The 23,229-nt window shown below is 50.7% G+C and overlaps 1 protein-coding gene across 1 annotated transcript in view; it reads left to right on the plus strand.

The window, feature by feature from the left end:
* Positions 1 to 23,229, plus strand: part of ITGAE (integrin subunit alpha E) — a 64,491-nt gene that overhangs the window by 13,057 nt on the left and 28,205 nt on the right. The window contains exons 3-19 of the mRNA XM_053570724.1: positions 7,239 to 7,330; positions 8,506 to 8,573; positions 8,950 to 9,067; positions 9,295 to 9,441; positions 9,822 to 9,937; positions 10,543 to 10,694; positions 11,319 to 11,472; positions 12,052 to 12,202; positions 12,654 to 12,721; positions 13,425 to 13,563; positions 14,179 to 14,321; positions 14,661 to 14,801; positions 15,159 to 15,383; positions 16,380 to 16,510; positions 17,640 to 17,770; positions 18,894 to 19,057; positions 19,557 to 19,685. Coding sequence (XP_053426699.1) covers positions 7,239 to 7,330; positions 8,506 to 8,573; positions 8,950 to 9,067; positions 9,295 to 9,441; positions 9,822 to 9,937; positions 10,543 to 10,694; positions 11,319 to 11,472; positions 12,052 to 12,202; positions 12,654 to 12,721; positions 13,425 to 13,563; positions 14,179 to 14,321; positions 14,661 to 14,801; positions 15,159 to 15,383; positions 16,380 to 16,510; positions 17,640 to 17,770; positions 18,894 to 19,057; positions 19,557 to 19,685 — 2,269 coding nt within the window. The remainder of the gene's footprint in view (positions 1 to 7,238; positions 7,331 to 8,505; positions 8,574 to 8,949; positions 9,068 to 9,294; positions 9,442 to 9,821; positions 9,938 to 10,542; positions 10,695 to 11,318; positions 11,473 to 12,051; positions 12,203 to 12,653; positions 12,722 to 13,424; positions 13,564 to 14,178; positions 14,322 to 14,660; positions 14,802 to 15,158; positions 15,384 to 16,379; positions 16,511 to 17,639; positions 17,771 to 18,893; positions 19,058 to 19,556; positions 19,686 to 23,229) is intronic.

Here is a 23,229-nt window from a genome sequence, read left to right on the forward strand (position 1 = left end):
CACAGCTCACAGCAACCTCCAGCTCCTGGGCTTAGTCGATTCTCTTGCCTCAGCCTCCTGAGTAGCTGGGACTACAGGTGCCTGCCACAACACCCGGCTATTTCTTTGTTGCAGTTTGGCCGGGGCTGGGTTTGAACCTGCCACCCTCGGTATATGGGGCTGGCGCCCTACCCACTGAGCTACAGACACCACTCATGTAATATTCTTAATAATAAACCAGTAGACATAAATATTGCCCTGATTTCTGTGAGCTGCTCTAGCAAATTAATCAAACCTCAGGAGGGAATCGTGGGAACCCTGACAGCCAGTTGGTCAGAAGCACAAGTCAGAAGCACGGGGCTTGAGATTAGCATCAGAGGTGGAGAGAAGTCTTTTTTTTTTTTAGGACAGATTCTCATTATGTCGGTAGAGTGCTATGGCATCACAGTTCACAGAAACCTCAAACTCTTGAGCTTAAACAATTCTCTTGCCTCACAGCAACCTCCAGCTCCTGGGCTTAGTCGATTCTCTTGCCTCAGCCTCCCGAGTAGCTGGGACTACAGGTGCCGCCATAACGCCCGGCTATTTTGTTGCTGTTGTTGTTGTTGTCATTGTTGTTTAGCAGGCCTGGACCGGGTTCAAACCCACCAGCTCCAGTACATGTGTCTGGTGCTCTAACCACTGAGCTATGGGTGCTGAGCCAGATGGAGGGAAGTCTGATGGGACTGAGCCCTCAACCTGTGGGGTCTGATGCTACCTCCAGGTACACAGTGTCAGCGCTGAATTGAACTAGAGGACACCCAGCTGGTGTTGGCTGCTGAAGGACCCCTTGCTTGGTGTGTGTGTGGGAAAAACCCCTCATATCTGAGGTCACAGAAGTATTTTGTATTATGAGACTATAGGAAAAAGTGAGTGTGATTTTTCCTGCACATTCAGAGACCCAATTTGGACCTTGGTTTTCTCAGCTGTGTGGTGAAAAGTCTAGTAACCATTAGATTTATTTAAGTGGTGAGAGCAGAGTTGATTTGTTTATCCACTCAGCAGCACGTTGGGGGCTTGTGCTCAATGCCAGGCCACGTTTGGGGAATAAGATAGTGAAGGAGACATGGTCACTGGGGCTCATGAGGGAAACACACAGGTCAGACAATGACGAGAGCCAGGGCAGCTCTGATAGTGGTTGTCCAGGGAGAGGGACATAGAGGCAGGTGTGTTCTTCAGCATCCCCACCAGGACCTGGGCAATGAGAGGGAGTTGGTGTGAGAAGGCATGGGAATGGGAAGTCCAAGCAGAGAGAAAGAGCTTGGTTGAAAGCCGGAGGCCAGCCTGAGTAAGGTCAAGGAACTGAGAAATGTCGTGTGGCTCCTGCCTCAGCCCCCCAAGTAGCTAGGACTATAGGAACCTGCCACAATGCCCAGCTAGTTTTTCTATTTTTAGTAGAGTTGAGGTCTTGCTCTTGCTCAGGCTGGTCTCCAACTCCTGAGCTCAAGCAATCCACCTGCCTTGGTTTCGCTGAGTGCCAGAATTACAGGTGTGAGCCACCGTGCTCGGCCTTGTGCACTTTCTTTTTTTTTTTTTTGTGGTTTTTGGCCAGGGCTGGGTTTGAACCCACCACCTCCGGCATATGGGACCGGTGCCCTATTCCTTGAGCCACAGGCGCCATCCCATTGTGCACTTTCTTTAAAGGGACAAGTGTACTTCTTCCTCTTGGGCACATGCTGGGAGTGCAATTGCTGGGTTCACGAGGGTTGTGCAATGGTTCAGTCTTCACATTTCCAAGGTGCTTGCCATGCATGCATAGGTTTCAGTCTGAATTATTTGTGACGGTCTCCTTCCCAATCGCCTCTCCCAATACCCCAGTGAAGCCCTCCCCAGTTCCAGGCCCACACACTTCAGTGTCTCCTCCCTCAGAAACCTAAAGGCCAAGGTGCATGAGGGAGTCTGAAGCCCTGGTGCAGAGGACCCTGAGCCCACCAACAGGTGCAGGGAGAGACCACACAAAAACCTCCCTGAACACCTGCTGAAGCAGAGTGGGGGCTCACAGGTTTGAACGTGTTGTGAGGAGGATGTGGTGGGAGGCACTTCTGGGTTCCTGTGGTGTGGGTGATGAGTCTGAGACTATGGCCCAGCCCGCTGCACGGGGCAGGAAATGCGCTGGCTGGCTGTCCTGGGACATAGAGAGAGCAGAGGGCTGAGCTCTTGTTTGAGGATGACATATCATCTCACTCCCTCACACTCTTTCCCCCTAAGATAAAACAAACCAGGGCTGGCAGTATTATGGGCTTTGACTGACCCAGGTTGTGGTGGGTGGGATGTAAAGCAGCCCAGGAGACCCCTGGGAGACCTAGAAATAGAATGTGAGAACAGGGATAGGCTAGAGCCCAGGGTGTAAGAGGGGCCCTGGGCTGTCAGCTGATGGCCAGTACTCTGTCATAGCTGGTCAGTGCTTCCAGTTGTGGGGGCAAAAGAGATGGGGAGCAGAAGTAGCTCAGATTGGGCCCAGGCACATTAGATGAGTGGCATTCCTGGGGATCTCCAGTGCTCATCCTGCACAGCTGTACCTGGTGGTTTCTTGGGAACTCATAATCTGGGGATAGGGCAGGCCCTGGAGGGAACCAAGTTGCATTTTCCTTTGGGAAGGCTTCTTGAGGAGCTGGCAGGTCCTGCAGCAGAAGGAGGTGACAGGTGGAGGAAGCAGCTTGGACAGAGGCCTGGAGAGGAGGAAGAGCAGAGACTGTTCCAGGCCTGCACCCCCCTCCCCATAAGCTGTGGCCTGGGGTGGAGCCCAGTTCTGAGCCCACCCTTTGTGGGGGAGAAGGAAATGGAGTGCAGGGCCCAAGGCTGGGGCTCAGGCTGGGGAGGGGTCTGGGGAGAGAAGCAGGGCTGCTGAGGTGACCTAGTTTGAGGGCTCAGCTGCAGAGCCTGCACTGAGGAGCAGATCTCAGATGCACCCTCCACCCCTCAGTCCTGCCCCAGATTAGCCCCCTCAGCTGTTGCCTGGGCTGTAGCTCAATAGTCATTCAACAAATACTCACTGCGCCCCTGCGCCATGCCAGGCATTGTTCCAGGCTCTGGGAATAGCCTAGGGAACAATAAAGACAGCTCCTTAGGGAACTTGCTGTCTAGTGGGGGAGATGGATGATAAGCAAGGAAACCCGATTAAACAAGATACGATCAGATGGTGACAAGTTCAGAGAAGGAAATACAACAAGGCGACTCTAAGCAGAGTAACTGGGTTGAGGTGGGAATGGTTAGAGACAGCATTTTTGAGGAGGTGACATTGAGTGAGGCACAGGGATGAGAATAAGGCAACCTTGGGGAGAGTGGGAGGTGAGGGTACCAGGTGGAGGGAACAGTTAGGTGGGAGGCTTGAGGCGGGAAAGTGCTGGTGACTGGCTCTCCAAGTAACTGAGGCCACCACTGATGGGAGAGATGTGGTATAAATCATGTGAGTAAATTAAAAACTACATAAACCCCACAGAATAATAGGAGGCTGTACTGTAAGAGTGGGAAAGATGATGGTGGCCAGGGTGGTGGCACAGAAGGTGCAGAGAAGAGATAATATCTCCTCTCTAGATATTATCTGGAGAAAGAACCAATAGGTATGATTGTTGGATCAGACGTAGGGGCTTCATGGAAAACGAAGCAAAGAGTGCTCCCCGGGCTTCAGGCTTTAGAACTTAGTGGTTGACAGTGCCATCTGTTGCTGTGGGGGAGATGAGAAGGAGCTGGCTTGGGAGGACCAGACCTCAGGTTCTGTTTGGACATTCTGAGTTTGAGATGCCCATTAGACAATGACAGTTGGCTATTGCATTAGTTTCCTATTGCTGCTACAAGTACCACAAATTCAGTGGCTTACAACACAAATTTGTTATCTTACAGTTCTGGGGGTCAGAGGTCTGAAATAGGCCTGAAGGTGTCAGCAAAGCTGTATTCCTTCTGGAAACTCTAGGAGAGAAGCGGAGACTCTGTTTCCTTTCCCCTTTTTTTTTTTTTTTTTTTTTTTTGAGACAGAGTCTCACTTTGTTGTCCTCAGTAGAGTGCTGTGGCGTCACAGCTCACAGCAACCTCCAACTCCTGGGCTTAGGCGATTCTCTTGCCTCAGCCTCCTGAATAGCTGGGACTACAGGCACTCACCACAATGCCCAGCTATTTTTTTGTTGCAGTTTGGCTGGGGCCGGGTTCGAACTGCCATCCTCAGTATATGGGGCCAGCGCCCTACTCACTGAGCCACAGGTGCCACCTGTTTTCTTTTCTTTTCTTTCTTCTTCTTCTTTTTTTTTTTTTTTCCTTTTTTGGCTTCTGTAGGCTGTCTGCATTCCTTGGTTTGTGGACCCTTTCTCCAACTTTCAGCCTAAAGCATAGCATCTCTAAATCTTTTGTTCGTTATATTTTACTTGTCACTGACTTGAAGCTCACACACAGTTCTTTCTCTGACTTTGAGAAAGATTTGTGATGCTTTCCTCTTAGAAGGACCTTTATGATCACATTAGGCCCATCCAGATAATCCAAGATAATCTTCCCATTTCTTTCTTTCTTTCTTTTCTTTTTTGAGACAGAGTCTCACTATGTCGCCCTCAGTAGAGAGCTGTGGTGTCACAGCTCACAGCAACCTAAAACTCTTTGGGTTTAAGCGATTCTCTTGCCTCAGCCTCCCAAGTAGCTGGGACTACAGGCACCCACCACAATGCCTGGCTATTTTTTAGTTGTTGTCATTGTTGTTTAGCAGGCCTGGGCCAGTTTGAACCTGCCAGCCCTGTGCATGTGGCCAGCGGCCTTACCACAGAGCTATGGGTGCCAAGCCAATAGCCCCGTTTCAAGATCCTTAATTTAACCATATCTAAAAAGTCCTTTTTGCCATAAGAGCTAACATATTAATAGATTCTGGGGATTAGGATGTGGACTTCTCTGGGGGGGCCATTACTCTGCTTATTACAACTGTGCTGTGCTAATGTCTTGGGGGGGGTGGGTTGCTGGGGCTGCAGAGGTAAAGGTGTGAGCCCAGCAATGACAGGTGTGTGGAAGCCAGGTGATTGGATGGGGTCCCTAAGGAGAGAGTGCTCATAAGGAATACCGGGGCAACCCCCGCAAAACTCTGATGGCATTTAAAGCTCAGACAGCAAAGGAGTCTGAGCAGGCATAAGGAGAGAACAGGCAAAGTTCAGAAGGAGTTTCAAGGAGGAGATGGTCACCTGTGTTCAGGGCTGCTGAGAAGTTGAGGAAAATTCTGATAGAAAGGGGTCCATTGGAGGCCGGACATGGTGGCTCACACCTGTAATCCTAGCACTCTGGGAGGGAGAGGCAGGAGGATCCTTTGACCTCAGGACTTTGAGACCAGCCCGAGCAAGAGCAAGATCCTGGGTGGCACCTGTAGCTCAAGGGATAGGGTGCCGGTCCCATATGCCTGAGGTGGCGGGTTCAAACCCAGCCCCGGCCAAAAAAAAAAAAAAAAAAAGAGCAAGATCCTGTCTCTACTAAAAATAGAAAAATTAATTGGGCATGGTGGTGGGCACCTGTGGTCCCAGCTACTTGGGAGGCTGAGACAGGAGGATCACTTGAGCCCAGCAGTTTGAGGTTGCTGTGACACTATTGCATTCTAGCCCTGGGCAACAGAGTGAGACTCTGTGTCAAAAAAAAAAAAAAAGAAGGCTTGGCGCTTGTAGCTCATTGAGTAGGGCGCCGGCCACATACATTGAAGCTGGTGGGTTCGAGCCTGGCCCGGGCCTGCTAAACAATGACAACTGCAACCAAAAAATATCTGGGTGTTGTAGCAGGCGCCTGTAGTCCCAGCTACTTAGGGATTTTGAGGCCCAAGAGTTTGAGGTTGCTGTGAGCTGTAACGCCATGGCACTTTACCCAGGGCGACATAGTGAGACTCTGTCTCAAAACAAGAAAAAAAAAAGAAAGAAAGGGGTCCATTGGATTTGGCAATATGGGAACCACAGCTGACCTTGACAAGAGCTGAATCAGATGGTGGAAGTCAGCCTGGGTTGGATTCAGCTGGGGGGACAGGTGGGTGTGCACACAGGTGTAGACTTTATTACTATTCTGTAAACCAGGCATCCTCAAACTTTTTAAACAGGGGGCCAATTCACTGTCCCTCAGACCATTGGAGAGCCTGACTATAGTTTAAAAAAAACAAACTATGAACAATTCCTATTGCACACTGCTCATATCTTATTTTGAAGTAAAAAAACAAAACGGGAACAAATACAATCACACCGCCTCATGTGGCCTGCAGGCCGCAGTTTGAGGACCCCTGCAGTGTAAACCATGCAGATATGTTAATATGTTTCATAGTTTTTAAAAGTGTAGAGTGAAGGGAGTTGGGGAAGTGGAGACAGTGCCTCATTTCTGCCCCCCATACTGTGCTCTCTAGTGTGTCTCCCAACTCACCACAGCCACATTGTGACCTTCTGAAAGCAGACACTAATCCAGTGCTTCCCCTTTATAACGTGGTCTGTGGCTTCCTACTGCCTTCAGCATAAAGACCTTGGGCTTGGCTCACGGTTCCCACCAAGCCTGGGTCCCCTCCCCCCCACCACTCGCCCTGGGCCCTGCTAACAACCCCAGCAGCTCAGTCTCTGTCCCTGGGCAGCATGGATAGTGAGAGTGTTTAGGCTGACGCTGGACTCTGCTGTCTCCCTGGTGTAGGTTGGGGTGAGGGACAAGAAGTTTGCAGTCAGGAACCCCAACCTCCAGTGCTGACTGGTCCATAGGACAGTGGCACCAGTGTGCTCAAGCCAGGGCTGCCCCCAATAAAACCAACTCTGTTGCTGGTAGCTTCCTGGTTCCCCCTATCCGTACCCCCATGAGAGAGCAGAGTCCTTTTTTTTTTTTTTTGAGACAGAGTCTGTTGCCCTAAGTAGAGTGCCTGTGTTGTTATAGCTCACAATAACCTCAAATTCTTGGGCTTCAGCAATCTCTCACCTCAGCCTCCCTGGGACTACAGGTACCCTGCACAACAACCCGGCTAGTTTTTCTATTTTTAATAGAAATGAGGTCTCATTCTTGCAGTTAGGCCGGTCTCTAACTCCTAATAAACGCAAGCAATCCACCCACCTGGGCCTCCCAGATTGTCAGCACCAGTATCACCCCCATCTCTGTCAGGGTAGGGTGCCTCCCCAGGTTGGGGCCTTCTGCATAGCGGCCAGAGAACCTGTGAGCCTATTGGCCTGGAAAGGGAAGACTATAGCTGGGCAGGCAGGGAGGAAAAGGGGATTGTCAGCCAGCTCAGCTTTGCTGTCTACCCTCCCACTCAGGCTCCTGATCACCAGTCCTAGAACCAATAGGACATCAAGGCCTCTGCATCGATGCTCCCTCATCCAGGACAAAATCCTTTGCCAACCTGTAGGTAAGTCAGCCCCAGCTCCAGGGAATGCTTCCCAGGCCCCCCTTTCTAGAAATCCCACATATCCCAACCCAAATCATTTCAGTGCTAGCTCCACCTAATGAAGCCCATCCACCCCTAGACTCCAACTCCAAGACTTCCATCCCAGTGAGCAAGCCCATCCCACCCCGATCCTAACCCCCAGCCCACCCACTAATGCAGTCCTGCCAACAGAAATGGCGCCTGAAAGGTACTGAGTGCTCACTGTGTACCTGGCACCCTGTGAAGAGCTTTGTTTGCTCTTAACCCTCAGATCCACACCATTTACAGGAGAGGAAGCTACAGTTCAGAGTAGCTAAGTCTTTTGGCTGCCAGTATACCAAAGGTCACACCTCTAGTGTTGATGGCAGATTCCAAACCCTAACCTTCCCAATACAAGTCATCACACCCCAGTGGAGTTCAACTTCACCTGTTCCAGTCTCCTCATGACCCTCCTAGCATCTACCACGGCACCTGGTGTATATTAGGCACGCCATAAATGCTGTTTGAACCTGACTCATTCATTAACCAGACTCCACCCATCTCACCCCATCCAACATAAGGCACAGTTGACAATCACATTTACTGATGATCCTTGTCTCCATGAGAGGCCCTGAGTTGAACAGAGTGGATCTCTGCCCAGATGCATGCACAGTGCAGCAGGGGCTCTGAGACTGGGACTCAGAATCAGAAGGCAGAGGAAGGAACTACCACTTCTTCCCCTGGGGTGTGCGGCACAGTCCCCCGTGGGGGTCTCTGAGACTAGAGGTTCTTTGGTCCATGGAGCCAGCCTTGCAGTACCTTGCACACTCCTGGTGCTGTGCACACCCACACCCGGTGCTTCTCCTTGCCTGCCCCACTGAGCCAGGAGCCCTTTGAGGAGAAGTACCAGGTCTCAGTCATTTCAGGCTGGACTCAGAGCCAATGCCAAGGGGCATTTGTTGGATGAATCAATAAATGAGCCCCAGGGACAGGCTGGTTGCCTAGGGTGTGTCCAGGCCTGTTCTGAAGGCATCCTTGCTCCAGCTTTCTAGAAGCTGCTCTGAGTGACCAATAGTTCCTCATGGGGTTCTGACCAACATGGCCCTGTGCACTCTGACGTTGGCTCCAGGATTATGTCCCAGTGTCCCTCATTCCTTACCTGGGTTTAACTGTTTCAGAGCATGTCCACATCCCAAAGGGGAGGTACCAGGGAGTAACAGTTGTCCGGAACCACCATACTGTTCTGGTGAGTGTGCCTGGGTGGGAGGATGAGGATCTCAGAGAGGCTGGGACTGACCCGTGATTGACCCTGGTGTTGATACCAGTTCTGATTGGCATGTTATTACTGGGGCTGAACCCTGCTGTCTCCCTGGTGCCAATCCCAGAGCTGACTGCTAATCTGACCACTTGTGGTATTGATGTCAGGGCTCGCCTGGGTATTCCATGTGACCTGGCACAGCCACCGAGGGGCTGACCTCAAGGGAGAGGTGAGCTACCTGTTTCTGTGCTCCCTGCCTGGTTGAGCCACTGAGTTCTGGGTAGGGGTGATAGTAGGGGTGTGGGTAAGCAATATGAAAATGATCTAGCTTGCCTCCCCCCTCCATATCTTCCCCTGTCCCCAGGTATGCATTCAAGTACCAGCCCGGCAGCCCCACAGCCTCAGCTCAGAACTCACAGGCACCTGTAGCCTATTGGATCCTGATCTCCATCTTCAGGCCCAGGCCAACTTTCTTGACCTTGGTAAGGACTGGTTACTTGCTGGCCTTGGAAAGCTCTAAAGAGATTCACCTGGGTCTCTGAGGAGAGGCACCAGCCCTTGGCAGATGTAGAGAGACACAGAGACCCAGCCAGAGTGGAGCAGGGCAGGCTGGAGGCCCCTCATGAAAGGGGAGAGCTACGTGTGAGCGTGCCTAAGGTGAACATAGAGGTTTTCTGACTCTGAGCAATTCCATGTGTATTTTATAAAGAAAGTATCTTGGATCTGGGTATACATGTGGATGGTGGAGCCTGCCACAGGAACAAAGAAGGCAGCATGGGAGAGCATGAGATCACTGCCAGGCAGCGCCGGGCTCTGGAGGAGCCAGAGGAAGAAGAGGAGGAAGAGGATGAAACTGGTGAGAAGAGGCAGATCTGGGTTGCTCCCAGAGGCTGTCAGAACCAACTTCTAGGCTGGTAGCCTCCAGGGTTCTGGAGTAGTGGCTAGATTCTATGGGCCTGGCCAGTCCCAGCTCTGCCCCTCTATTTCACAGGTGGGGAAACTGAGGCCCAGAGAGTGGGAGTGAGGGAAGCAGCTCACACAGCAAGTCAGAGCCTGAGCAGGTTCAGCTCTCTTTGCTCTGAGACACCAGCTTCACTTTTGGGAGCCTCCACAACTTTTTCCTGGAGCCCTCAGGGATTGAGTGGGGGCATGTGCCCTACAGGGAGCAGGGATGCTGCTCCTCATGCCTGCCCCAAATCCCGTGCCCACTCCTGACCTTCTTATTGTTTTGTCCAGGCACTGAGATTGCCATCATTCTGGATGGCTCAGGAAGCATTGATCCCCCAGATTTCCAGAGAGCCAAAGACTTCATCTCCAACATGATGAAGAACTTCTATGAGAAGTGTTTTGAGGTGAGCTTCACATAATTTATCACTTATCTATTGCTGTGCAACACATTACCTCAAAACAACTGTTTTATTTGCTCACAATTCTGTGGGTCAGAAGTTTGGGCTGAGCTCAGCTGGTGGTTCTTCTGTTGGTCTTGCTTGTAGTTATCCTGTAGCTGCAGGCATCCAGTTGCTTGACTGGGGCTGGATGGCTTAAGATGACCTTACTCACTTATCTGGGCCATGTGTCTCTAGCAGGCCAGCCCAACGTTTTCATGGTAGCAACATTCTAAGAGAGCAAGACCTAATGCATGAAAACACTTTTCAGGTCTCAAATTGTATTACATTTGCTGATGTCCATTGGTCAAAAGAAGTCTCATAGCCAACCCTGCAGTCAGTATGAAGGGGACCACACAGGGAGTCAGGAGAAGTCTGTGGTTCATTGGGGGTCATTGCCATCTCCTTCTCCATCCCTCCTTAGAGATTTCTCTGCTTTAGCATCTTCTGCCCAGGGATGAGGTGGAATGAGTAGATTCATCCACTGCTTCCAGGAGTCATCACACGGGAAGGGGTGACCTTGGCTGTGGCAACTCGCCCACCTCCTCCTCCTCCTGGGCCCCTCCCTCCAGTGCAGCTTTGCTCTGGTGCAGTATGGAGAAGTGATCCAGACCGAGTTTGACCTTCGGGACAGCCAGGATATGACGGCCACCCTCGCCAGAGTCCAGAACATTATTCAAGTGGGGAATCTCACCAGGACTGCCTCAGCTATGCAGCACGTCTTGTGAGTGTGAGGGCAGCAGGAATTACCTGAGTGTCTGCTGGGTGGCCATGCCCAGAGTCTCAGTGGCAGAACTGTGAGATGAGGGGATCAGGGTTCCCTGGCTGAGAGGGAATGTAAGGGGTAACACCCTAGGACTGTCTTCCAAAAAATTCTTCCTCAGCCTTCCTCTTGTGAGAGGCAACAGAGCAGAGTACTCAGGTTCAAATCCCAGCTCCAGATTATATTTGTGTGACCCGGGGCAAGTTCTTGAATTTCTTTGTGCTTCATTTTCGGCATTTGTAAATGAGAATAATACTTGCCTCATAGATTTTGTGAGGATTAGATGGGTTAGAATATGTATAGTGTTTTAAACAGAGCCTGGCACATAGTAAATTTTAATATCATTACTATTCCTACACACACATAAAAGGGGTAGTCTATGTGCCATCCAGGAAGAACACCTGTGTGCAGCCTGCCTCTCCCCATCATGCTGTGTGACATAGAAGGGGCACTACCACCTTATTTGGGCTTTTTGGGAGAGTCATAAATCCTCCCCAATTCTAATACAGGCCAGCGAATGAAATCTGTCCCAGAGCTCAGCCATCCCCCTGGCAACATTCTCTTCATTTCCTCTCCCCTGCCTAGAGACAACATCTTTACGCCAAGCCATGGCTCCCGAAAAAAGGCATCCAAAGTCATGGTGGTGCTCACTGATGGTGACATATTTGAGGACCCCCTGAACCTCACAACTGTCATCAATTCTCCCAAGATGCAGGGTGTTGAGCGCTTTGCCATTGGGGTAAGAGCTGGAAGCTGGGAGGCCCCTCCTGACCCTGTGCAGCTTGGGGTCAGGGGGAGCCAGGGGTCTCCACAGGGGCTTCTGTAAGCAGTTTACCCAGACCCTGCACTACTCACTCCTTTCTCCCCATGTGCTCATGTGCTGTGTTCCCCCTACCACCCACGGAGGGCTCATTTCTCACTGGTGGCCACAGCTTACTAGCCAAATAGTGATGGGAGAGCCCAAAGGAATTTTATATATCAGGGAGGAATGTTGGAGGAGGGTCCCCCTTGGACCCTGGCTGAGCCCCTCGGAGTCACTGGCCCTAGAGGGGAAGTGTGCAGGGCAGATGGAATAGCAGGTGCAGAGACAAGAAGGAGCCTGTTGTGTTCAGGAAAACACTGGTAACACTGGAGTTTTTCCCAGAGTATGTCAACAGGGAGCAGGGAAGGCAGGAGGAAGAAAGTGAGGCCATGGAGGGGGCGAGAAGGCCAGGTGGAGGGACCTTGGCTCTCTTCTTGGGCCTGGCGAGCCCTTGGGTCTTGGGGAAGTCAGTCAGCCCCCGTAGTGCTGGCCTACTGACCCTGGGTGTCCATGTAGGTGGGGGAGGCATTCAGTAAGGCTAAGACGTACAGGGAACTGAAGCTGATTGCCTCAGACCCAGATGAGACCCACGCTTTCAAGGTGACCAACTATTCGGCTCTGGATGGGCTGCTGAGCAAACTGCAGCACAACATCATTCGCATGGAAGGTGAGGGCTCCAGGGCCCAGCCCCCTCAACACCCAGCAGGAGGCCTAAGCCCTGTGCTCTGCTACACCTCTGTCCTTCTTATATGTGGTGTTCCATGCAACTCTCATCAACTGAGCCTCAGCTGTTCATCTTTATAAAGGCAACACTATCCCCACTTCTCTTGCTCACTTCCAAAGCCCTGATCAACTGAACTGTTTCATGGAACATAGTTCCTTCTCCCAGGAGCTACCAGATGAGTAAACTGAGGCTAGAAAGTGGGAGTGAGCTGCCCATGCATACTCAGCCAGTAGTTGTTGAGGGGGATTTAGGTCCCTACTCTCAGCCCAGTGCTTGTCCCACTTTACCAAGTGTCGTTCCCTCTGGGAGTGAGGACAAGATGGAGCCTTGCCTGACTCGGTCCCTCCCTTCACCTCGGCCCACAGCGTGTCTCACTGGGCTTCTTGGCTTCCAGGTGCAGTTGGAGATGCCCTTCACTACCAGCTGGCACAGGTTGGCTTCAGTGCCCAGATCCTGGACAAGGTACGGGGCTGACCCACTGCCAGGCAGTCTGGCCCACAGAAGGGCCTTAGCAATCCCTGGAAGATCCAGGGACTCCTGGCTTACAGAACAGGGCCCTGCCCTCCCTGTGTGATGCCTCTGAAGGAGCCATTTTAGGATAAAAGGAAACACTTCTGCTTTCTGGCCTTAATCAGGACCCTGAGATAGGTAGAAGAATAGCCATATTGATACAGGAGATCACTGTGTTCTGTACACTAAAGCAGGGTTTGGCCTGGTCAGCTTGCCAGGCAAGTTGCTCTTTTTTCCTGGAGGGCACACTGGTCCCTGCAGATAGGGACAGCTACAGGCACCATGGGGACACCATCCCTGCGCCTGGTGGAAGCAGTGAGCACCTTCACTGGAGAGGAGGGCCTTGTGTGCCAGGTCCAGGTTGGGCAGCCTGAGAAGGAGATAAGCCCTATGTTGCTCAATCATACTTTTAAAAATGTTCAACATCTGGGCCCATGGTCACTTTCTGGAGACACAGTTGCTCTGATAAGGTCATGGGTATGAGGCAGAAATCTGTGTTTACCATCTCACCTTCCTGTGGGCATCACTGACACTGGGCTATGGAACACTCCCCTTCCCCCAGCAAGATTCTCAGTGCTGGCCGGTAGACCTGTTGTCACTGTGGCTGAGCTCTGGGTCCCTCGTGCTCAGTTGGGCCCGTCCCCATCCCCTGCAGGGGCAGGTGCTGCTCGGTGCCGTAGGGGCCTTTGACTGGTCTGGGGGAGCGCTGCTTTACAACACTTACACTGGCCAGGGCCGCTTCCTGAACCAGACTGCAGTGGCAGGCGCTGAGGCTGCGCAGTACGGCTACCTGGGTAAGGGCGGGGCCTGGAGGCTACTTGGATGGGGGTGGAGCTTAGGGGCCGCCTGGGTGGGGACCGGGCCTGGAGGCTGCCGTGGGCGGGGCTGAGACAGGTATTTGGAGGCTGCGCATTAAGCTGCACTTTAGGCTTCCCACTAGGGACTGGCACTTTTCAGTCAAATGAACTGAGGGATGGGGCCTGGTCTGGGGCCCTGAGGTTGAGAATCACTCTTCTGGTGGGAACATGGCCTGCCACTGCCTAGGGAAGGGCCGGGCCCTCCATTATAATCTCGGTGGATGTACACTCACCCTTCTTCTCTGTCCTCATTGGGTGTGCGTGCCATGAAGGGGTGGTGGTGAAGCTGGGTGGGCTGGGGACAGGGTCCCTGGTGGGAATATGTATGAATGAGTATGCGAAGCTGTGTATATGACAGTGCATACGTGTGTGGTGGGACAGTGTGTGTGACTGCGACAGTGCCAAACTGGAAGCACTTGCTGGTGGCAGGGTTTAACATGGTGAGAAAACACTTTCCTATTTTGGCCCCCTCCCCATGACCACTGGGAAGGTGGGGGCCAAGAGAGGGCCCGGTGGGAGTATCTGTTCACAGTCACACCACCCCTGCCCCAGGTTATGCTGTGGCTGTGCTGCACAAGGCCTGTGGCCTCTCCTACGTTGCGGGGGCTCCACGGCACAAGCAACGTGGGGCAGTGTTTGAGCTCCAGAAGGAGAGCGGTGAGGCCAGCTTCCTGCCAACGCTGGAGGGAGAGCAGGTATCTGCTGGAGAAGACCCTCCCCCCTTATAGATGGGGGACCGGGGGGCCCCAAGGTAAAGGGCCAGAGCCCACAGTGACTCCTCACCCATCCTGGGCAGAGCTTAGCCCCCCTGAGTAGAACTCAGTGGCTCCCATGTGGCTGTTTTTCTGATTGCAGGTGATTCCCCCCATTGTGGGGGACTGGGGTGCTCACCCTATCTCTGTGTTACTCCAGTGAGCTAACAGATTTGCAATGAATCAGATTTGGTGGTCCAAAAAGAGTAGAAGCAGGGGTCTAGCCTTGCTGAGGGGTGGAGAAGGGACCTCTTTGTGAGCTGAATTCCTCCTGGGCTGTAGATGGGGTCCTATTTTGGCTCTGAGCTGTGCCCTGTGGATATTGACATGGATGGGACCACGGACTTCCTACTGGTGGCTGCTCCATTTTACCACATCCACAGAGAAGAAGGCAGAGTCTATGTGTACCGTCTGAATGAGCAGGTGGGAGAGTCTCTAGTCTCATGGGCTGGCTGAGGCTGTGGCTACTCAGCCTGGCACAGAAGTGAAGGAGGCTGGGAGACCCCTGGTCCTGCCTTACACCAGCCAGCAGTGATGGGGTGGTGCCCAGGGTGGGGAGCCACTAGGTGGGAGCTGCTTCCCTCCCCCTTTCTCACTCAAGGGCAGTTGTTGATGATAAAATAACAATGAACATGAAGGCAGAAGGACCCCAGTCTCTAGGCTCCACCATCATCCAGGCTCCCTGTTGGAGACTCAGAATCAATAAGCCCAGTGAGCGTGCCTCCTGGGTGGACGCTCTGTGGCCCTTCTTGAGGGCTGAGTGGCTTGTTTGTTTTACAGGATGGTTCCTTCTCCTTGGCACACACGCTGAGTGGGCACCCTGGGTTCATTGATGCCCGCTTTGGCTTTGCCATGGCAACTGTGGGGGACATCAGTCAGGACCAGCTCACAGATGTTGCCATTGGGGCCCCTCTGGAGGGTTTTGGGGCAGATGATGGTGCCAGCTTCGGCAGCGTGTACATCTACAACGGACGCTGGGGTGGCCTGTCTGCCAGCCCCTCACAGGTGACCCATGGGGCCATGTCCTACCTCTCTGGGGCTCTGACCTGAGCCCCAAGTTGGCTCCTGTCCTAAGTGCTGGGCAGGCCTCTGGGGCATTGGGAGTACCCAGTAAAGGCAAGGAGAAGTTCTTCAGGCTGGTGGGCAGTCCCTTCAGGTTGTGGCAAATATGTCAACTTCCCTGACCTATATAGATCTCCCACTTTCCATGAATCTACCTTGGGCCCCTCCTTCTCTCTTTCTGTTCTTTCTCTGGCTTCTGTTCCCCATCCAACCCCTCCATGCCTTAACACTCACCTCCAGGGGTCACTGCCAATCTCTCACGCCAGAAAGCCCCAGGCATCTCACTATCTGCCCATCTGAGAACCTCCTCTTCCCCCCGTCCCCACCTGCTGCTCCTCTGAGATGAGACTTCATCCTCCTCCATCTCCCACACCAGAAACCTGAGACAATTCCCAGGCACTCTGACACCCTGCACGGGCCTGTTAGTCTCTGCATCGCATCCTCAGAAGTCCAGTTTCTCGAGAATCCAGCCATTCCTCTCCATCCTCACCACCCCTGTCCCAGCCTGGGAATTGTCATCGATCTCCTGGATTCCTCACCCCCAGCTTTTTCCTCTTCCCGTTTTTCATCTTGTACCTTCAGGGGCATTTCTAAAAGGTAGTCCTGATTATGTCACTTCTTCAAAAACCTCTTTGCTCATGCCCCTCCCAGCAGTGCACATCAGCCCTCCTTGTACCCAAATCCCATCCTGCCTTGCATTGCCCAAATGTAGCCCCTGGCTGCTTCCTCAGAGGACCCTGCTCTTCCCAACCTTCACTGTTTTCTTCAGTCTCACCTATCAAGTCCCAATTGCCCTTCGAGGCTCCATTCAGATGCCATTTCCTCTGGGAAACCTTGTCCTTCTTTCCTGTTTCTAGATTGAGGGCTCCCTGGGGTTGGACGGTGGCCACTTTGGAAGAATTTCTCTCACCCCCACGCCTTGTGTTTCTCCCTCCACAGAGGATCCAAGCCTCAACAGTGTCCCCAGGACTTTATTACTTTGGCACATCCGTGGCTGGTGGCTTAGACTTCAGTGGTGACGGCCTTCCTGACATCACTGTGGGCACGCTGGGCAGGGCAGCTGTGCTGCGGTAGGATTCTGCCCCATTTCTGGGGTCCCAGACCTCAACCTCACCTATTTGCCCTGCCCTAAATGATGCCATACACACAGCAGGCACTGAGGGAGGGGGTAAGCACAGGGGCTGAGGGCAAAGCTCTGGAGTCTGACCTTCTGGATTTGAACCTCAGCGTTCACTTACTGATGTGCTCTTGGCAGGTTATCTAAGTCCCAATTTCTTTCTATCTTTCTTTTTTTTTTTTTGAGACAGAGCCTCAAGTTGTCACCCTGGGTAGAGTGCCATGGAATCACAGCTCACAGCAACCTCTAACTCCTGGGCTTAAGTGATTCTCTTGCTTCAGCCTCCCAAGTAGCTGGGACTACAGGCACCCACCACAATGCCCGGCTATTTTTTGTTGTAGTTGTCAATGTTGTTTTAGCTGGCCTGGGCCGTGTTCAAACCTGCCAGCCTTGGTGTATGTGGCTGGCACTGTAACCATTGTGCTATAGGTGCTGAGCCTCCACCACCGCATTGACAAGTTTTTGTTGGCTCTGCTTCCAAAATACCTCCTACTACAAGACACTGTCACTGCTCACCTGGACACTGCCACAACAGTCTTTCTGCATCCACTCATACACACAGCCAGAGTGATCCCGTCACTTTGCCCAGACTCCACATTGACTGCCACTTAGAGTGAAATTCAAATTCCTTGCCTCCACTCCCATCTTCTCTCTCACTAATCACACTTCAATCGCACAGACCTTTGCTCTCCTCAAACCCACCAATCTCATTCCTGCCACAGACCCTTTGCCCTAGCTGTGCTTTCTGTCTGGAATGCCCTTCTCCAGAGGTTCACATAGTGGGCTCTTTCTTGGTAACAGATCTCAACTTAGATGCCTCCTTATCAGTGAGGCTGTCCCTGATCACCAGTCTGAGCAACCCTCGGTCTCTATTGCTTACTCTATTTTATTTTTATCACAGCATTACTGGTACATATTGTTTGCCTTTTTCTCTAGTTTATTTGCTTGTTGTCAGCTGTCCCACAAGAGCAGGGACTTGTCTCTTTGTCTGCTACGGCTGAGTTCTCAGAGCAGCACCTGCATGCCTGAATGAGGCGAGCACTGGGGTCACTTCTCATGGTCCTCTTTGCTGTCTTGTTTAGCTCACAACCTGTGGTTCGCCTGTGGGTGTCCATGACCTTCACCCCCCGTGCACTGCCCATTGGTTTCAACAGCAGTGTGAATGTACATTTGTGTTTTGAAGTCAGCTCTGCAACCACAGCCACTGAGTCAGGTAATAAATAGGCAGTGTAGCTGACCCCTCAGCTTTACGGTCCTGGTGCTGGGGATCCCTCCTTTAGAACTTAGCTCCTTTGTCATTAGGTTCTGTTAAATGTGGACCACCCCAGGAAAGGGTGGTCTGATGTTACATTCACACTCTGAAGGGGTGTGTCTGACCCTGTTGGGAAGAGGACATTGGATCTCTCTTTCAGGGTTGAAGCTTGACTCAAAAAGTTTCCGAAAGACTCAAGAAGTCAGCTATTCCTCCATTCCTCCCTCTGCTTCTGCTGTGTCGTGTGTGCACCTATGTGTGTTGAGGCTCCTGAAAAGTGCCCTTGCTCCTTCTTTCTGATTTACATCTTCTCTTCTTCTCTCCCTACCATGTCTCCCTGGCCCACGTAGATTGGATAACCTGCTAGAAGCGTGGTCTCTCTTCCCGTCCCTTTACCCAATGTGTGTTTGGAGATTGTTTCCACAAAGGGGAGAGTAGGTATGGCTTTCAGTCCAGATATTTACTGCCACCCCAGAGCTCCCCTCTGGAATAGTCCCCACATCTCAATATTAGAGGCGGCTCTCTGTGTCCTGCAGATCAGAGAGCAGTCTCCTGGGGTGGCTTTACCACAGAGAGAGGCTGTTATCAAATATGGAGGTGGAAAATGACATTTCTAGGGCACAGAGCCTGCTGAGGGCTATGTGATGCTGGGCAGGTGTCTTTCCCTCTCTGGACCCCAGTTTCTGTTCTGTATAGTAAGGAAGTTGGCCCAGGAATCTCCAAGGTACTTCCAGCTTTGCGGTCCTCAGGTTTTATTACCTGGTTTCTCTCTCCATTTTTTCTCTTCCCTATTGTCTTCTTCTTGGCCCCCTTTCCCTAAGGAAAGTTGGCTCCCCTCTGGGAATGTTCTGCTCTGGGCCTAGAGCTGTGAGGGAGGGAGCCTGGCCAGGTGCAGAAGACAATAAGAAAATTATCTTAGAAATGAAGAAGAAATGCAGAAGTCCAGTGCTGAGAAAGTGCTTGCATGGGGACAGTGTTCAGGAGGGGCTCACCAGAAGCCTCAGGAAGGCTGGTGGGCACAGGGGCCTCTGACTAGGGCTTGCCCATCCCGGCCTCATCAGGAAGGTCTGATCTCCATTCCTAGGCCTCAGAGAGACATCTCTCAACTTCACGTTGGACGTAGATGTGGGGAAGAAGAGGAAAAGGCTGCAGTGTTCAGATATGAAAGCCTGCCTGAGCTCCCTCCGGGAGTGGAGCAGTGGGTCCCATCTCTGTGAGCACCTCCTGCTTGTGCGCACAGAGGGAGAGGTGAGTAGAGGGTTTAGATGGGAGTCCAGAGGGGTCTGCGTCATTGAGAAAAGTTTGAAGTGTGTGCAATGGAGGATACATACCCATACATACAAATGAGGTGATTCGAATAATCATAGTCAATCAAGAACCATGTAAGGGAGCAATGTCTTCCATGCTGCTTTGAGAAAGATATTTCTCAAAGAAAGATGTGACCATGACTCTTCCTCTTCTGATAAAGTTTGGGCCAGTTCTTAATCCCTGATGACCAGAACCTTTGGAATTTGGGTTAGAACCATAGGAGCTATGGGACCGAAGGCCATAGCAAATCAAGGGAGAATTTCCCAAGACTCTTGGCAGCTTGCTTGAAGGAAGTTTGCCTTCCGCCCGGCTTACTTGGAAGATGTTTAGAACTTCTGACTCACCACTTTCATTATTTATTTCTTATATGGCTACGTCAGAGTTAAAAATATTCTCCTTGCCATCTTGTCTCCCGTATCTGACCATGGTGACCATGCAGCTCTGTGAGGAGGACTGCTTCTCTAACATCAGCATCAAGGTCAGCTACCAACTCCAGACCCCCAAGGGAAGGAGGGGCCATCCCCGCCCCATCTTGGACCAGTACACTGAGCCCTCTGCCATCTTCCAGGTGACTCTCCCCACCATCTAGCACTCCATCCTTCTGCGGGCCATCCCACAAAAAGTGCCTGCTCTACCAGCTTCAAAGAATGCTAGAGTGGGGAGGGAGGGTCCTTAGACAGCAGTTGGGCCTCTTGCTGTGGGAATGGGGAAACTCGGTCCTCCCCTAGATGGTGTTAATTTGTGCTTCACTGGTAGGTAACTGAGCTCTCCAACCACCACCCTCCTTGGCCTTGTTCCTTTATGTTCATAAAAATCTCTTGTGACATATTTATTGAAGTACATGAATGCACTGCATGCTGGGGCCTCACTTGGCAAGGGTGTCTGATGACAGAGTGGTGGGGGTCCCTTGTAGGGGCTGGACTGGGGCTGTCCTGCCTTGTGCTGCAGAGAGGATACCCTTTGGTGCACCTGTTTACTCAGGCCCTGCCCAGGGCCTTCAGGCTCAATGTCTGGTCCCACCAAACCTGTACCGCAGCCTCTCCTCCAGGTCCCCATCAGTGCAGCTAAGACAGGAAACTCTTCTCATGAATAAGGGAAATCAGAAGAGGAATAAACAGTCAAATTTCCTGATCCAGAAGCCCAGGTGTGGTGGCTAACACCTATAATCTTAGCACTCTGGGAGGCCAAGATGGGAGGATCATTTGAGGCCTGGAATTCAAGACATTGTGGAGGGCACCTGTGGTCCCAGCTACTCAGAAGGCTGAAACAGGAGGATTGCTTGAACCCAGGAGTTTGAGGTTGCTGTAAGCTAGGCTTACGCCATGGCACTCTAGCTTGGGGCAACAGAATGAGGCTTTGTCTCAAAAAACAAATTTTTATTTTTCCTTATCCTGTGATATTTCTTCCCACCCTAAGCCCTGGCCCTCAGGGTATTTCGTCAATCTTCATTTAGAGAGTTGTAGAAAAATCAGCAGGAAGAAAGAAATGACAACATTTGCATTAAAAAATAATTATTATAGTCAGCTAGGATAAATTGAGTCTCAAAAAAAAAAAAAGCTAAAAGTAGTTCATGCAGGTATAGAAAAGCTTCAGATTACAAAGTATGTTTCCAGGTAATCACAGGACACTCATGACCATCTAGTGCTTTAACAAATTATGTTCTGCATTAACTAAATTATATAAACCTTTACCTCCCATTTTGAACAATACCCACTATATCAGTTCCAAATAGTCAATAGAAATGGGAAAGCGCCCTATGAGCAAAGATAGTCATCATCATTTTTTAGGTAGAGAGGCTTTATTTTAAATTTATAATGCTGTATTTATTTTTTAAATAATTCTTTTTTTTTTTTTGTAGAGATAGAGTCTCACTTTACTGCCCTCGGTAGAGTGCCTTGGCATCACTCGGCTCACAGCAACCTCCAGCTCTTGGGCTTATGCGATTCTCTTGCCTCAGCCTCCCGAGTAGCTGGGACCACAGGCGCCCGCCACAGCACCCGGCTATTTTTTGTTGCAGTTTGGCCAGGGCTGGGCTTGAATCCGCCACCTTCGGTATATGGGGCTGCTGCCCTACTCACTGAGCCACAGGCGCCGCCCAATAATTCTTTTTTTTAAGAGACAGAGTCTCACTTTGTTGTCCTTGGTAAAGTGCGGTGGCATAACAGCTCACAGCAACCTCCAGCTCTTGGGCTTAGGTGATTCTCTTGCTTCAGCCTTCCGAGTAGCTGGGACTACAGGCACCCGTCACAATACCCTGCTATTTTTTTTTTTAAATTAAATCATAGCTGTGTACATTAATACAATCATAGGGCACCATGCCCTGGTTTTATATACAATTTGAAATATTTTCATCAAACTAGTTAACATAGCCTTCCTGACATTTTCTTAGTTATTGTGTTAAGACAGTTATATTCTGGGCGGCGCCTGTGGCTCAGTGAGTAGGGCGCCGGCCCCATATGCCGAGGGTGGTAGGTTCAAACCCAGCCCCAGCCAAACTGCAACAAAAAAATAGCCGGGGGCGGTGCTGTGGCTCAGTCGGTAGGGCGCCAGCCCCATATACCGAGGGTGATAGGTTCAAACCCGGCCCTGGCCAAACTGCAACCAAAAAATAGCCAGGCGTTGTGGCAGGCGCCTGTAGTCCCAGCTGCTCAGGAGAATGAGGCAAGAGAATCGCTTAAGCCCAGGAGTTGGAGGTTGCTGTGAGCTGTGTGAGGCCACGGCACTCTACCGAGGGCCATAAAGTGAGACTCTGTCTCTACAAAAAAAAAAAAAAAAAAAATAGCTGGGCGTTGTGGCGGGTGCCTGTAGTCCCAGCTGCTCGGGAGGCTGAGGCAGGAGAATTGCAGAAGCCCAAGAGTTAGAGGTTGCTGTGAGCCGTGTGACGCCACGGCACTCTACCCGAGGGCAGTACAGTGAGACTCTGTCTCTACAAAAAAAAAAAAAAGACATTTATATTTTACATTTAATAAGTTTCACATGTATCCTTGTAAGATGCACCATAGGTGTGGTCCTACCAATTACTCTCCCTCCACCCATCTTCCCCCCTCCCGTCCCCTCCCTTCTCTTTTTCCTTTTCCCATATTCTTAGGTTATAATTGGGTTATAGCTTTCATATGAAACCTATAAATTAGTTTCATAGAAGGGCTGAGTACATTGGATACTTTTTCTTCCATTCTTGAGCACCCTGCTATTTTTTGTTGCAGTTTGGCTGGGGCTGGGTTCGAACCCGCCACCCTCAGTATATGGGGCCAGCACCCTACTCACTGAACCACAGGCACTGCCCTATTTTTAAAATAATTTTGAAAATTTGGTATTGGCGGCAAGTTAGATGATTCAGAAAAGACTAAGAGAACTAATGTAGTACAGTTTTAGTGATAAGTAGATTATCACTAATCTGTTTTTTTTTTAAACTTTTTGTGTATTTATGTTTTTTGAGACCATCTCAAGCTGTTGCCCTAGGTAGAGTGCTGTGGCATCATAGCTCACAGCAAACTCCAACTCAAGGTCAAGTGCTCCTCTTGCCTCCATTTTTCTATTTTTAGTAGAGATGGGGTTTCACTTTTGCTTAGACTGGTCTTGAACTCGTGAGCTCAAGCAGTCCACCCGCCTCAGCCTCCCAGAGTGCTAGGATTATAGGTTTGAGCCACCGTGCCCGACATAAAACTTTTTATTTTGAAATATTGGACTTAGCAAAAAGGTACAAGCATAGTCTGAAGAAATCTCATTTGAGAGAGAGTTACAGATGTGATGCCTCCTTACCCTTAATATTTCAGTATGTGTTTCCTAAAACAAAGGCATTCTCTTAAAATACAGTAGAATAATCAAAATCAAGAAATTAACTTTGATAAAATACTATTATCTATCAGCTTTATTCATATTTTTACCGGTTGTCTTTTTAAATCCTTTATAGCAAAAGAAAAAAATGCTCTCTGGTCCAGAAACATTCATTGCATTTATTTATTTATTTATTTATTTATCTAACTAGTTAATTATTTTTGAAACAGAGTCTCATTCTGTCACCCAGACTGAAGTGTAGTGGTATGATCAGAGCTCACTGAAGCTTCAAACACTTCAGTCTTTTTACTTTTTATTTTTTATTTTTATTTTTAAAA

Source organism: Nycticebus coucang, chromosome 18 (genome assembly GCF_027406575.1).
Source record: "Nycticebus coucang isolate mNycCou1 chromosome 18, mNycCou1.pri, whole genome shotgun sequence".
In the NCBI taxonomy this organism is placed as follows: Eukaryota; Metazoa; Chordata; class Mammalia; order Primates; family Lorisidae; genus Nycticebus; species Nycticebus coucang.